The sequence below is a fragment of the Heterocephalus glaber genome, unplaced genomic scaffold (assembly GCF_053883595.1).
Source record: "Heterocephalus glaber isolate CG9 unplaced genomic scaffold, H.glaber_assembly_v1.0 deba00001457, whole genome shotgun sequence".
NCBI lineage: Eukaryota > Metazoa > Chordata > Mammalia > Rodentia > Bathyergidae > Heterocephalus > Heterocephalus glaber.
The window spans coordinates 25,202,138-25,218,670 of NW_028258305.1; the positions used below are offsets into that span (position 1 = coordinate 25,202,138).

A 16,533-nucleotide genomic window follows, 5' to 3' on the forward strand; every position below is an offset into this window, starting at 1 on the left:
CTATCTTGGAGGGTGTCTTAGTTACTTTTCTCACTGCTGAGACCCAACACCCAAAGTTTAAGAAAGGAAGGTTTATTTAGCTCACAGTTTGTAGAGGTTTCAGTTCATTGTTGGCTGGCACCAAGGCAGAGTGGCATGGCAGAGGGAAACAGTTTATGGCAGGCAGAAGGCAGCAAAGTAGTGAAGAAACAAAGCAACAGCAGCAGGTGACAAGCAGAGACCACAGAAGCCCTCTTTGTGTCTCTTATATTTTATCACACCCCTAATCCTGGCATCACACTGTGAATCAATCCCAGCATCACATCCTTGATTCCCAGCATGTCACACCCTAGATCTAGCCACCTCTGAAAACCCCTACCAATGGCCTTGAACTCACTTTGTAGCCTAGGCTGGCCCCCAACATGTGGCATCCTGTCTTAGCCTCCTGAGTGCTGGGATTATAGGCATGTGCCACCAAACCTGGCAAAGATAAGGTTTTATTTAGTGATTCAAATCTAAAGTACTAAAGAATGAAAAGAAAAAGGAAAGTGGAAATGCATTACCAGTGGATCTTAACCTTGCAGAAAAACTGAACTGGTTTTCTTGTCACATAGCACATCTTTTATCCAGACCATGTGAAACTATCATCTCTTAGCCTAGTGCCATCTCCTGTCTCGTTAGTCAAAGTTTATCCTTTGGGGCATTAATACAACTTGTACAAGGTTGGTATACCTTAAGGAACCTCCAGAGAAGCCAGATCCCTTTTTTTTTTTTTCCAGATCCCATATTCTGATGTAGTGTCTCATCTGAGTCTGGGAGTGGTTAGGGGAGCCAGAGCCTCCATGAGTATAGATGGCCGGACCTGGGCCAAATATGCCTCCCACTGCTATTGACAAAACTGTTGAGAAACCCTTTATGAACACGTTTTACAGCGTGAGAGTGAGAGGAGCTGACTGATGTAGATAAAGTGTTGGGGGGGGTGTCTTGATTCTAAGAAGGAAGACCAATCAGGAAGGTATTACAACAGTTCTGCCAAAAGATGATGGTAGCCCAGAATAGAGAAATATTATTAAAGATGTTGAGAAGTGATTTTTTTTTGGTACCAGGGATCGAACTTGGGACCTTGCGCTTGCAAGGCAGGCGGCGGCACCATTGAACTAAATCCCCGGCCCACGAGAAGTCATGATTCTTGATATATATATTTTAGGCATGGAACTAGTTTAATTAAAAATTTAGGTAACAGAAAATAATGTATAGATGCACATATATAGAATCTGAGAATTTTCTGGACAGTTTTTGTTTAAAAATATCATTTGTTTCTTTTTATATTCAATGACTGTGAGACCCCTGCTCTTCTCCTGCAACTTAGCCTTTCCCTAAGCAACTACTCTCAGCCTTCCCAATGAAGCTTGTTGAAAAACTACACTGTGTATGCCACTTTAGGATCCTTCTAAGAACCACACATGGTTTATATTTCTATCTATTATATCTTGAGCTTGCTTCTCTCAGGCTGATACTAGTTCACAGTATATAGGAGGTTTCACAGAATGGTGGGAGAAAGACCCTTTCATATCTACCCAGGAGTACTGCCACATGTACTGTTGTGTGCCTCTGTTAGCACCAGTGACCCTAAGCCTTTTGGTAGTTGTGGATTGCCATAAGGGTACTAGACTGAAGGCTGTGTAGTGCTTAAACCCAGCCGTGGTCCACTCATCCTGCTACGTGCCTTGTCATGGAGCTTCATTCACTCAGAGGAAGAGGTAGTTTTTGTCTAATTCATTCACTGGTACTAGATGGGCTGGTCAGACCCTGTCTCTCCTCTGATCTTCTCATGGAAGAAAGAGGTGTCTGGCCGCTTTGAGAGAGTCAGTGTGAACTGTAGAGTACTGCTGGGCCTCTCCTTACTCAGAAACAGAAATCCCAGCACAGTTTTCCTGAATTGTACACAAGGAATTCATGACCTAAAGATTTTAATGTTTTTTTTTTCAAAGTCACATGACTAAGAAATGATGGAAGCTAAGTTTGAACTCAAATCTCATTTAATTTTTTCAAAAAGATATTTCTTTGTGGTATAAACATGTACCAATTACAGTAGACAAAGCATTTAAAAATTTTAAAATACTATCATATGCGGATTCCATTCTGATGAACTTGACTGCAAAAAATTACATATATATGTATACACACATATATATACACACACACATATGCACACAAATGCATGGATGGGTTTATGCAGTGTAATTTTCTTTTCATTTACCTAATTCTTCTGTAGCTGATATACATCTATATGGAAGCCTTTTAAAGCCTAGAAGGAAAGAAAAAAAAAGTATATTCTCAGTGAATAGAAGAGGAAACTTTGATAGCAGTTGTCACTTTGACGCTGAATACCAAGTCCCTATTAACCATATGTTGGGGACTTGTGGAAAAGGAGACAAGGAGGAAGAATGTATTCTGATGTTTCCCTTGTGAGAACCATCAGTTGTTAGAATTACTCGACAACTCTTTTAATCTCTGCATTTTCACCTTTACTACTAAGGCTTTTCTGTCTTTGCTCTCCTGTTAATTTGCATTAAAACTCACCATTTGCTCTGGGAGACCAAGGCGGGAGGATTGCAAGTTTGAGACCAGTCTATCCAATTTAGCAAGACTCTGTCTCAAAATAAAAAATTTTAAAAAGAGCTGGAGAATGTAGCTCAGTATGAAGGCCTAGGTTTAATCCTTGGTACCAGGATGGGGGAGGATTTACCATTAATAGCCAGTCATGATGGTGCAGGCCTGGAATCCTAGCTACTCAGAGGCTGAGGCTGGCAAGTTGAAGGATAGTTTGGGCAACTTACTAAGTCCCTGTCTCAAAATAAAAAAGAGCGGGGGATGTAGCTCAGTGGTAAAGCATCCCTGTGTACTACAAAAGATTGAAAAAAACCATTAATGATTGCTGTTAGCATTTGTTATCACTGATGTGGGACTTGATAATGCAGTTTGTTAGTCAACAACTTCTTTCTCAATTCTGTATCTACTTCAGTTTTCTCCTCATTAGCTTTATAGTACACAGGGACAGAAAATATACATGAAATACTAAATATAAAATGTTACCTGAAGTAGATGTTTTTGAACCACTTTACTATCAGAAATGCCAGAACAATCTTCTAAGTAACACAGTCTTTTAAGCTACTTTATTTTGCTCTACCTCTACAATAACTTTTTTTTTTTTTTTTTTTGGTGCTGAATTTTGAATCCAGGGCCATGTGTATCCTAGGCAACTGCTCTACCACTGAGCTATGTCCCATCCCTTTTTATTTTACCTTGAGATAGGATCTTGCTGAGTTGCCTAGGCTGGCATGGAACTTGTGATTCTCCTGCCTCAGCTTCCTGAGTGGCTGGAATTGCAGATGTGTATCACCATGCCCAGGACATCTAACTCTTTTTAATGTTCTGCTGTATATCTCATACAGTTTTAAAACAGGGTATACATTTCAACATACGAAAATTGGTTAATATCATATAACATGAATAAAGGACAAAAACTACATGGTTTTTAAGCAGGTACAGAAAAAATATTTAACAATAACGTAATTCCATTACATGATAAAAACCACTCAACTAGGAGTGGAAGGGAAATGTCTTAATCTGGTGAACAATATCAATGGAAAAGCATAGCTAACAACATAATATTGAAAGACTGAAAGTTTTCCCCCTAAGATCACTTAAAGTATAGGTATATCCATTCTTGTCACTTTTATTCAACATTACACTGGAGCTTCTAACTAGGGCAGTGAGGCAAGAATAAGAAATAACAGTCATCCAGATTAAAAAGGGCAATGCAAACAAACCTAGCTTTATTTTTTGATGATATGATCTTATATGTAGAAAATCCTGAGGCACATAAACACACACTAGGGCTAATTTCAGCAAGATTGTAGGGCATAAGATTAAAATAACAATTCAGTTGTACTGTCACAGTGAATAATCTAGAAACTGAATTCCTTTTATAATAGCATCAAAAAAATAATACACTGTTATGGCTTGTGTCAGGATATCCTCCTAAAGCCCCATGCAGTCTTTTTCAGAGGTGTGTGAATCTAGTGTGTGCTAGCATTAAGGGCGTGTGATTACTAAACCACTAAACCAGTAGTCTGAATAAGATAAAAGGGGCAGAAATTCGCTGTTTAATTCTCTTCTTGCTTTTTCTGCTTCTGCTGCTATGAACTGTTTACCCCTCTGCCACCCTGCCTTGGAGCCAGCTGATTATGGACTGAAACCTCTACAAACTAAGCCAAATAAGCCTTTCCCCGTTTAACTTTGAGTGTGGGGTATTTTGTGTCAACAACAAGAGAACAGTACCTAACACATATACTTAGGAATAAATTTAAAGAAGTGTAAAACTTTCACACTGAAAATTTTTAAATGTTATTCAAAGAAATTCAAGGCCAAAACAAATCAAAAGATATCCTGTGTTCATTACTGGAAGACTTAAATTATTAAGATGGCAATATTCCCCAGATTGATCTGTAAATTTGATACAATCTCTGTTAAAATCTCTTCTGGCTTTTTTGGGCAGAAATTGACATGCTGGTCATAAAATGTGTAAGAAAATGCAAGGGAACCATAATAGACAAAACAATCTTGAAAAAGAACAAAGTTGGAGGATTCACTGGTCCTAATTTTGAAAATTATGAAAAAGCAATAATAAGATTGTGGTATTAAATTAAGAATAGATATATAAATCAGTAGAATAGGATTGATTATCCAACTTCCACATTTAATAAACAAGAATGACTTCAACAGAGTACAAATAATCTTTTCAACATATACTACTAGGACAACTATAGACATCCACATGCAAAAGAATGAAATTAGTCTTCATCTCATACCATGTTCAGATAACTAAAAATGGATCAAAAACCTGAATGTAAAAATTATAAAACTTTTGGAAGAAAAATTAAAGTGGAAAATTTTGGAACTTGAAATAGGTACTAGTTTCTTAATATGATATCTAAAGTACAGACAACAAAAGAAATTAGGTTAAAAAAACAAATCAGGTAAATTAGACTTATTCAAAATAAAAATGTCTTATTTCAAAGGACACCATCAAAAAATGGAAAGACAACTCCCAGAATGGGAGAAAATGTTTCCAAATCATATATCTAGTAAGAGTCTAGTATCCAGAATATATAAAGAACTCTTATAATTCAATAACAAAAAGATAATTCAACTAAAAATGGGCAATGAATTTGAATACATTTTTCCAAAGAAGACATACAAATGGCTCATTAAAGGATGCTTAAGATCATTAGTCATTAGAGAAATGCACATTAGCACCATAATGAAGTACCATTTCATACTTAACGAAATAAAAATGATGGGCAGTAATAAGTATTAGGGAGGATGTGGAGAAATTGGGGAAGTGATGAAATTGGAGCCCTCATATGTTACTGGTGAGAATATAAAATGATACCACCACTTTGGCATTCCTCTAAAGGTTAAACAGAGTTACTTTATGATCGTGTCTGCCACTTCTAGGCATAACCCAAGAGAAATAAAAACATGTCTACACAGGGTCAGGGATTTAGCTCAGTGGTGCCACACCTGCTTCACAAACTCAAGGTCCTGAGTTTGATCCCCAGTACCAAAAAAAAAAGTCTACACAAAAGCTTGTACATAAATTTTCTCAGCATCATTATTCATGATAATCAAAAAGTGGAGACAAGCCCATTGTCCATCAAATGCTGAGTAGATTTTAAAATGTGGTATAGCTGTACAATGGGATATCCTCCAGCCATGAAAAGGAATAGCATCCTGTTGGCTATAGCATGGGTGAAGCTGAGGACTTTGTGTTAAGTGAAAGAAGCCTGGGATAAAAGACCACCTATTACATGGTCCCATGCATAGGTGATCTCTGAAATAGACAAATTTATAGAGATAAAAAGTAGATTAGTGCTTTTCTATTGTGGGAGGGTGGGGAATGATGAGTAATGCATATAGGGTTTCATTTTGGGGTAATGAAAACATTGTTGAAGTATTTAGTGATGGTAATTTCTCACTTTGGGAATATAGTAAAGACAGCTGATTAAAATACTTTATAAAAATGCTCAGTTTTACATTATGTGAATTTTATCTCAATAAAATGAAAAGTAATTTTTAAAATGACACTCTGTGCAATGAACTGAAAATTGGTAAATACTTGGAAATAATTCTGTATTGACTGAGTTAATAGGGTAATCAAATAGCTGATGAGGGAAGGCTTTTTTAAAAAGATTTTTTTTCCTGGGAATATAAGTAAGTAATGCAGAATGCCTGATAGAATATCACCATTTTGCTACACCTACAGAGATAGGTAATGATCATCGTTGGCTACTCTTAAGGGAACTATTAGTGGGTATCTGAGTCTGTTCTGGTTCCTATAAAAAAATACCACAAATGCTGACTTACAAGGAACAGAAATTTATTCCTCACAGTTCTGGAGCCTGGAAAATCTAATATTAAGATCCTAATATTAAGATTCATTGTCTACGGAGGGTTTGTATTTTGGTTCGTGGAGTGACTCTTACTCATCCTCACATGGTAGAAGGGGCAAAGGGGCATCTTTTGTATGGAAACTAATATCCTATTTATGAGGGTAGAGCTTGCATTATCTAACTGAATCTTAAATTTTCCTCACCTCCCACTACCATCACCTTGGGTGTTAGGATTTCAACATCTAAATTTGGGAGTCAGAAACACAGACATTCAGACCATAGCAGGATAAATCAATCTGGTTTTTTGTGTCCCGGGTATCGAACTCAGGTCCTTGCGCTTGCAAGGGAGGCAGTGGAACCACTGAGCTAAATCCTTGGCCCCAGATGAATCAATCTGATAGTACTGGGATTTGTTGTGTATCTTAATATTACTAAGAGACATTATGTGCCTCCTGCCTTCAGCCTACTGGCTCAAACTTTTATTTCTGAAAGTGCCTACTCACTTTGTAAAATAGATCCCTGCAGTTTTGTTTGAAGTATGCTTTTCTCAGCATCTCCAGGTACTCCTGGTTTAATTTTGCCACCTTTGTCACAAAGATTGGTTTAGGGGAAGATGTTGTTTATAATTTTGTTCTCTTCTTTTCTCTCTTTTCACGCCACCCCCCCCCACTCCCTTTCTCCTTTCTTTCTGTTGTTTCACCATGTGGGAGATCCAACTCAGGACCTTTGCATGCTAATTGAATGCTCTACTACTGAGCCATATCCTCAACCCCTCGTTTTGTGTTTTGTTGTTGTGATTTCTGAGAGGAAACAGGGTCTTTGCCAAGTCATCTTAGATCTAGGAGTCCGAGAACTATTTGAGTAGAATGTGAAAGAGGTAATTGAGACCTGAGCTGGGCAAGAGGCAATATTGATGAGGTAACAGGATAGATTACTTGTTGTTTAGAGATAGTAGGGAGGACACATAGTAGGGATTCCATTAATGTTTGCTGACTGTTGAATGGACACAAGTAGATCTTTGATTTTAGGGTTTCATTGTAGTTTTGTATGAATTGATCTGGTATATCTGTAAAGTCTACTTCCAGGGTTACCAGGGATGAATTGAGGTAATTTGGGGCTTCTAGAAGAGAGGTTATAAACTGATGGCCAATAGGACAAATGTTGCCCATCACTGTGTTTTATTTGGCCTCTATGGTGGGTTTTCCTTCTTCTTTTAATTTGTTGCCAAGGTTTCAAAATAGCAAAATTTCACATAAAAATCAGGCTTTCTGGCTTCTCTTGAACAACCAGATCGGGCAACACTGGGTTTATATTCCGTAGTGGCAACAAGTCAGCTGAACCTGAATAATGATTGCATTAGACACAGTTCACTGTTGCCTCTGTTGCTTGCTGGTCCTTTTGGGCATTTGAATCTTTACTGCATTGGTTTTAGGAAGCTGTTTTCCAAATCCCGCTTTACTATTTTTAATGGCTTTGCTATTTAACATACTATATGATAATGACATCTACCTAATGAGAATATGACCTCTGTAGTGGCTGTGTTTTCTATTTCTGGATGTGGTGCTGGTAATAGTGCCTTGCATACTTTGGGAAAGGCAGTACGTGCTTACACAACCTGTTCTGATTTGGCAGGGTAATTGCAAAGCATCTTGGTACATTGGTTTGGAAAAGATGTGTTCTGTTAGTATCTTGGAGAAATGATTGAAGGTCATTAATTAAAATTCTTACCTCTTATTATTTCAAATAATTTCAAGGTTAAGATTTCTTGAGTCGGTGACTGGCATTGTGAGGTTAATAAATAACATTTCAAATATTTATCACTCTTGATTTTATTAATTGCATGGTTTCTTTGAAGTTATGTCCTACAAGTATTTTCTCGTAGGTAAATAATCACAGAAAGAAAATGCAAAGCATTTAGGTCTTTCCTGGAATATTCATTGTCAGGAAGGGTATGGAATAATAGTTTGTCTTTTCTCTTTAAAAACATTTATATTTGATGATACAAATCTAGTATCTAGTATCTAGTTTGATCATTATAAATGTTGGTTTAATGCCATGAATATTTCTTAATCCTTTATTGTGTTTATTTTTACATTAGGTGCGAAATTCATCCACACTTCTCTTTAGTTCCTTGATCACAAGAATATTTGGAGTTAAACAGGGAAAGGATGACCATTCCAAAACAAATAGGTAAGCTCCATCTAATGTTAACTTTACTTTTTACACACTATTATCCTGGCCAAAAATAATTGTCGAAATTCTGCTTACTTTTATAGATTCACCTACAGTATAAAACTGTAAAAAATACTATGGCGAATTAACCTATGCTGCCAAATTCTAAGCCCTTCAGCAAAAATATCAACTGTTTAATAAGTGAACCTTTCAGAGCAGCAAAAATATAGTAAGAGCTGAAATGTAGACTTGTTTCTCAGTGTAATCACTGAAATTTCTTTCTTTTTTCTTTGTATCTTCTTCAAGTATTCCTGAAATGTCCTAAATTTTTCTTGATGTGCTATCAAGTATTATCTTGTGCAGTATCTTTAATTGTACAAGTGGAAGTTTTAGATAACTATGAAACTCATCAGAATATGTCCTAGACTGCCTTTATAATGAATGAATGGGAATGGTTTGAGATATTGATCACATGAAATAAACAATGCTTTTTACTTTTGGTCTTTAATTTACTGTCTATTTTTTTCTTAATGTCTGGAAGGAAACCTATGGACCCATCCTATTAAGGATGATTTTTTGATACACTACACAAGTTTTTCAAGAAGAGAAGCTTTGAATAGTTCTTAAGCATTTGAGAGGATTTAATGGTAGTATAGCTGGCTTGCAGTTGTTAACACTAGATGTCACTGTCACTGCATGTTTAATTTCTTCCTTCACTTCATTTAGGCTCTGATTTGGTCCAGTAGTCTCTTCCTGAGGACCTAGACAAATTCAGGCCCAGTTCCTTTCCTAGCTGAAAAGTTTACCATGCTTCACATTTAGGTTTTAAGCTGTTGTGAGTTAAAATATATTTAATTGTAGTGAAACTAAGTCTTAAAAATTAAAGAATATCTTGAAACAATTTTGTGATATGCACGTGGTAATTCTAGTGAAACCTATTGTAGAAGTTCAGAAGTGTCATTTAAATTGCAATTTATCACCTTAAAAATCAACCAAATGTTAAGAAGGGAGGTAACTAGCTAAAAGTTTGAATCCTTTGAATATATTCACAAAATACAAAAATTTTTTAAAAATTGAATTGTATTTTAAAAGAAACCATTATTCTTTTGGAAAGATACTCATAATTTTTACCTTTCAGCCTATTCTTAAGTAATTTTTCTGTAGTAATTTAAATTACTAGTGTTTTTTCTTTTTAGCTTTGTCTACTTTGTTAATCTATAATGTGCTGAGGTTTAAAATAGTTATGTCTTATAAGGCCACAATGAATAGTGGTATATATAAAACATAGTAGGTTATCAAGCAAATAAAGTTGATGTTTAAAACTGAGCTTGAAAATGAAGGAGTGCTTTTTCCTTTAGTTTTTATGAAGTGATTCTTGCATGTGTATATAAATTTTAATTTTTTTTTTGGTACCGGGGATCAAACTTGGGTCCTTGTACGTGCACTGCAGGTGGCAAAATCACTGAGCTAAATCCCCGGCCCTATAAATTTTGAAAAAGAAAAGTTAACAGATTTATTGAATTTAGATTGCGACTGAAGGAGGATGGAAGAATAGCATAGTGATACCACATAATTTTAGGTTTTTTTCTTTACCAAAGCCACATTGATGGAAACCTCCATTATAAATTCTATTCCTTTTGGATAGGAAAAATTATAAAATTAGAACTTTCCTAGAAAGAGAGAAATGGAATATTTATATAATTGTTTTGAGTAAAGTTGAAAAGTGAAATGAAGGAATTAGAAAGTTAATAATTTATTTAAATGTGATGAACATTTTTGGTCAGACCCTTTATCTGAAGACTGTTATGAATCTACACAGGCTTCATTCTCCATTTAATCCCTAAGGAGTCTGTTTCATGGCATCCCTTGCCCCCAGTTACTCTGTAAAATTGTTAGTGTCTTATATTTGTAATTGTTTATGATGATCCTTCTACTTTTGTAGTTTGTTTAATTATGTCACTTCTTGTTGAAATGTTTGTATGACTGTTCCTTACAAGGGCAGGACCTTTTCCATCTATTCTTCATGTGTATAATGGACACTTTAAGAATGCTAGTAATGGTGTCTTGTAGATTGGTTACTTAACCATTAAATAACTAACCTCATGACACTTCAAAACCAGTTAAGGTTGGCGGGGATTTAGCTCAGTGGTGCTGCCGCCTGCCTTGCAAGCGCAAGGTCCCGAGTTCAATCTCCGCTACCAAAAAAAAAGCCCTTAAGGTTGCTTTCACAACTACAGATTGTCCTGCACATAATCTTGCAAATTTGTGTTCTTGCCCAGAGAAGAATTGGACATAAAAAGAACATCTGCCTTTAACATCTAATTGTGAAAAAAAATGTCTATCTTGGAGTAAACAAACTTGGTTTTAGGCATTTTGTTGCCACTGGCGATGACCTTAATAGACTCCCTTATCCTCTCTGCACTTCGGTTTCTCCATCTGCAAACAGGAATAAGAAGAGCTAGGATGTGCCCTCATGGGATTATTGTGAGCATAAAAGAAACTTTTAGAAGTTTATTTTCTTTGAAAATACTGAAAGTCCTAAGCAATTAGAGAGATGGTCTGCTATTTCTCTCTGTTACTGCTTCTATTATTGTACTCATCCTGTTGTCTTGCTGTTAGTGCTTTTTGAGGACAGCTTCAGGGTTAGTCTCTTGTCATTTTTTGTGTACCTGTTGGCTCACAGTGTGTGGTATATAGGAAGCATAAAAAGCACTTGCTTAATAAATAAGACTATTTTGTTATAGAGGAGGCTTAAGAAATCTGTTTTTCATTTCTACCTTTCTTCCTATAGACATGATAATCAACTGGGACACGTTAGTTAACTTCTGTGCCTTGAGTTTTCCTCTGGAAAAGAGGTTTAGATTAGCCCTGAGTTCTCTTTCCTTACAGTACTAAGCTCTGGCTTTATATAATGTTGCTCAAATTGCAAGTTTGGTAAAGTGCTATATTGTTAGTACCTAGAACAGTACTTGCCATGGAGTAGGGTCAAGAACTTCCCATTTTCTATATAAAGAAAAGTCTTGCCTCCCTCTTTGGAAGTGTGTGGCATGCACGTCTAATGATTGATCTTTTGAGCCCTTTGGTCTTGTTCTAGATGTGTTCTTTGGACTATGAGTTTTACTTGCACGTTTTAAATGTTACTACATTTTAATTTCTAAAACTCTTTCCTCCATTTCTTGCCACTTAACTGACTGGACCTGACAGAATGGATAATTTATCCTAGGTAAAATCAGAACCTGCGTAGCTCTGCAATCTGGAGAATGTTCTGCACTTTCTAAAGCAGCTTCCATCTGCATCTCGCCTTCATTGCTCCTCATTTCCTCACAGGTCAGGATCTGACCAATGTGGTCTTTAATTCTAGGTATTTCCCTTTAGCCTGGACTATCCTCACTAAACTAGTCCCAGCTCAGTGAGGAATATTGAAGTATAGTCCTCTGAAAAGCTTTATTTTTTACCTCGTGGAGTGAGTGTTTTGCCAAAACTTCACACAGGTGCCCAGCACACAGAGTATTATAGGATAGCTTTTGCACTGTCTTGTACATGAGTGATAGGAAACTTGGAACTTACTCAAAGAACTTACAGTTCATCTGGGGAGACAAAAATTGTTACTTGAGAGTCAGATAAAATTGAAGACACCATGTAAGAATCACTTGCATAATGTGATGTGGGCAATGGCTGCCATAAAAATTCATAACTGGGAGAACTGAGTGGAATATTTGAAGCAAGTAGAGTTACTTACCAGACTTTTAGGGATGAATATATTTGGGATACACCGAAACAAGTGGATTGAAAAAGGGAAATAATTAATTATCTTGTTTATTAAAATATGTTTCTAGGTGTGGTCTCTCTTCTTTCTTACTAAAAAGATCTCCTATTCAAGATTTGGATTGTGTTTAGTACAGTTTAAAAAGAAAATGTATTTGTAAAAGCATCACTAAGTCCAAGAAATTTTTTTCCAGTGACTGTGTTAGATGTTAAATTTATTTTATTTTCCTGGATATAAGTGACAAAATTATTTTAGTTATTTTTCTTAACATTTTAGTGGTGTAGATCTGGAGGGATTCTCCAAGGGGCATCCAGTCCTATCCAGCATCCTGCTCGTAGGCAGATTTAAAAGCAATTTCCAGATAGACTGACTTCTCTCCTGTTCTTTGTGTTTTCTAGGAAAAGAGATTCCACAAGTTTTTGTGGTTACCCACTCCATTGTTTAGAAAAGAATTGGATTCTCAAAACTAAAGTTGAGAGCCGTAGAGCAATTGGGTTTTTTTATTTTACAGAATATAATTATTAGAATTTAGAATAGGTTGCTTTGAACTGCATGGTAGCTTTTAACAAGGACCTATTTGGCCAAACTAAAAATCAGAATTTTCTTTGATTGTGGCCAGGATAATGTTAACATCCTTTGACCCCAGAAATTCTTATTTTCTCCATTGAGCAAGCATTTATTTATTGATTGATTGATTTTCACCCTGGGCCAGCCCTCTGATAGGTACTGGGTTCCTGAGATAAATCAGAAATATCCTGAGCCCTAAGGGAACCGATTGTCCAGTGAACAAGATGACAGTCACCTGTTTTGTGGAGTCTCTGTTCAACCTGAGTTGAAGGAAAGGCCAAGTTCTGAAGAGAGGTGGTGTTTCTTCAGTGCTGACTGCCTGTCTGTGCTTGGTACATGCTAGACCTTTTTCAGGTGTCTAATTAGCCTTGATCTCAGCCCTATGAGTGGGTAATGTCATTCTCACCTTCCAGAGGAGTAAACCAAGGGTAGTGAGATCTAGTTATTTGCCTACTGTCATGCAGCCAGATAGTAGCAGGACTAGAATGCTAGAATTGCACTCCATCTTCAGAATGGTGTTAATTTGCCTACCAACATGCAGAGTTCCTCAGGAATAGTAGGTCACTGTTTTAGAGCCTGGCTTTAGGTTTTACCTTGTCAACCCATGGGAATTGAGCCACTTCACCTAAGATCTGAATATGGATCATAATCTCACATTTCCCACATGGTAGGTTGATTTTCGTAGGAAAAGTGAGTGGTCTCCAGAGGAGAAGCTTGCTTTGAGGAGACTTGAAGCCTGTGGATGGTAGGAGACGATATGGATTATGTGCTTTTTTTGGCCTATGAATATTGTTTTACCCAGCGCGCTATTTGATGTTTCCATGCAGACAGAGATGAGGGAGGTGCAGGTCTCAGGGTTTCTAAGATCTTTGTAAAACCAGGAAGGTGGAAATCTTAGTGTTCTGATTGTTAAGTAGGGAATGGAGTAAATTAACCCAGTAGGGTATCATTATTGCTGGCCAGAAATTTATAGGTTTTTTACAGTTACTTCTGTAAAACTTTTGTGTTTGATACTGGTTTAGTGCTACAGGAAGAGGATTTGGAGGTTTACAAAAATTTTACCTGTGAATGATTTCTTTTAGACTTAGCCTGCTGTTTTTCACTCTCTCTGATTATATTTTTCATTCAAATCTTTAATTAAAATGATATTAATAATATTATTATTACTTATTGTTATCTTTGAGAGAAACTAAAAAATTATCTATTCCCATTCTCATTTTGCAGATGTGAAAATGGAGGTGCAAAAATATTAAGTAACTTGCTTAAGATCATAAAGCTAGTACTGGTATTATAATTTAATGTTTATTTTTAGCTCACAGTAAGATAAACTAGAACATTTTTAAAAATTAGCTGATTTTTTAAGAAATGAAGTTTCTATTAGTAACAATACTACTAGTTGGTTCCAAATGATTTTAATGTAGTATATGAGGTTCATTCTCCCAAAGAAATGCATGTCATGGGATTTTAAATATTAATGATTTGAAATTAAGAGCCCAGTGTTTTGCCATGGTCTGGAAGTGTCATTTGTGCATTTTCCACGGATGCTTATAGAACATTCAATCTGATTCTTTAGCCAGAGTAGATAAATGAATATTTTTAGAGACTAAGAAATAAAGTAGAAGTCTTGGGTAACCCTTGTTGAAAAGTTCTTAAAGTCAGAATTAAGTCTATACCTACACTTTGGCCTACTGAAGAGTTTCATATTTCAGATTTTTGTTTATTGTTAGGTTCAAAGATTACAGATGGGAAAACCACAAGTAAAAGGTTTAACCAAAAAGAAATTCTTAAAAAGAAATATATTCATGAATTTCAAGTGGGAATTAGTCATTGTGTTCTTAAATATTGACTCTTGCATGGACCAAGTAATCTTTGTTCTTAAGTACTGCTTCAGGCCATTTCCTTCTTTAATAACTAAGGCATTGTTGCTTTCGTTTGAGCATGTTCTATGGAATTTTGGCAATGCATGGATCCTTCTTCTGCATCTTAGTAAAAGCATGAGTAAATATTTTTTCTTAACTTTGGTATTTTTGCAGCTTACATTTTAGATGAGCCAGACTAATATAATGTAATACCAAGATTACATAATTTAAGACGTCAGATTTGCTGTAAGCGGTATTTGTTGCCCATTCACTACCTGTAGAGAAATATTGCAGAGCTATTTTCCAAATGAGAAAATAGAGTTACAGAGGTTAAAGCCAAAGGGAACAGTTTCTTTAGAACCTGGATAATATTTCTTTCTTATTCAAAACTTAATTCTTGTAACTGCTAGTTTTAGTAATGTATAGTTTTGAAATTCCAGGAACTTTCAACTAGAGTTATACATTGAACTTTCTTTATAAAATATAATGAATACATTTTTAATTGAATTACTACATATCTTCTACCACATACCAAAATGGTTTATGACATGATTGTAGATTTCAAAGAGTTTATTGTTTATTGAGAGATAAGACTAACTTGTGAGCTAGGAAATATGATTAGCAAACTCTGTGGTACTCGCTGTCAGGGGATAGAGGGTCAGAAGATGAGGTCAAGCCCCATGCAACAGTACAGTTTAATCTGGACTTGAAAGAAAAGGCAGAATTTGTATAGGGATAGAGGAGAGTGTGGCATATGGGTTTATATGACACAAACGAAGATGTGATGGTTGGGACACATATTGTATATGTTTGAGGAAGTTAGATAACAAACCAGACCAGGTTAGAGAGGACATGATGATGGAGTTCATTCATTCCTGGAGCATGGATTCATGGCTCACCTTCTCTGTGTAGGCACTGTACTAGGTTCTGGGTGCGTATCAATGAGTAAAACAGACGGGCCAAAGAAACTAGTTTGATTTTTTTACTTTAGGAATTGTTTAGAAATTTCTGTATCAGAGTATTCCATGATAAAATCTTTGTTTTAAGAATCATTTTAGAAGTGATTCCATTCTGTGTCACTGATTAGTGGAATTGGAAAACAGTGCACAGCCCTGGAAGAGAGTTGCTTGTGAGTAACCAGCTGTCTTGGTAGAATGAAAGCATGAGTCCAACTAGGTGTGTTCATTTATTCTTTTTGTCACTTCTGAACTGAGTAGTGGCTGTGCTAAGAGGAATATGTCCTACCTTTTAAGAAATACTATTTTCTCTGAGAGATTAAAAGATATTTAGTAAAAAACTGATTTTTATGTTTTAGTAAATAGAATTGTTAGATTACATAAAAGTTTCTTTATGGCAGTATATCTTAGAACAGGAGAGCAAATGTTCTAGAGATGAGGGCCCAAAGTGCAACCCAAAACCCACTTATTTATTGCAAAGTGCCAGCACTGCAATTAAACCTGAATATTGAGGTTTTAGTTTAGAAGAAAAAACTCACATAATAACATCTTTTATTGTAAAAGAAAAATGAGTAATAGGCATGCCATAGGTTTGCCACCACTGTCTTAGAACATTTAATATGTTGTAATGTGTCTTGTGAATCTTCCTGAGAGAGATGTAGCATGCAGTACTTCCCTAAATTATTTACTTGACCTTTGGTCTCTCTTTCTCTCAAAGAACATCTATTACCATCTGTGTTCTGTCAAATGTAGTTTGATATGGGGATACTAATCAT

At 36.0% G+C, this 16,533-nt stretch overlaps 1 protein-coding gene across 2 annotated transcripts in view; it reads left to right on the forward strand.

Annotated features, from left to right (window-relative positions):
- Window positions 1-16,533, forward strand: part of Thada (THADA armadillo repeat containing) — a 139,972-nt gene that overhangs the window by 87,932 nt on the left and 35,507 nt on the right. The window contains exons 26-27 of one of the 2 annotated variants that reach the window (XM_087216439.1): window positions 8,536-8,627; window positions 8,714-9,117. In XM_087216439.1, the coding sequence (XP_087072565.1) occupies window positions 8,536-8,627; window positions 8,714-8,738 (117 nt within the window). In that variant the 3' untranslated portion in view covers window positions 8,739-9,117. Of the gene's footprint in view, window positions 1-8,535; window positions 8,628-8,713; window positions 9,118-16,533 lie in introns of those variants that run through there. The other variant, XM_087216438.1, reaches the window with a different exon arrangement.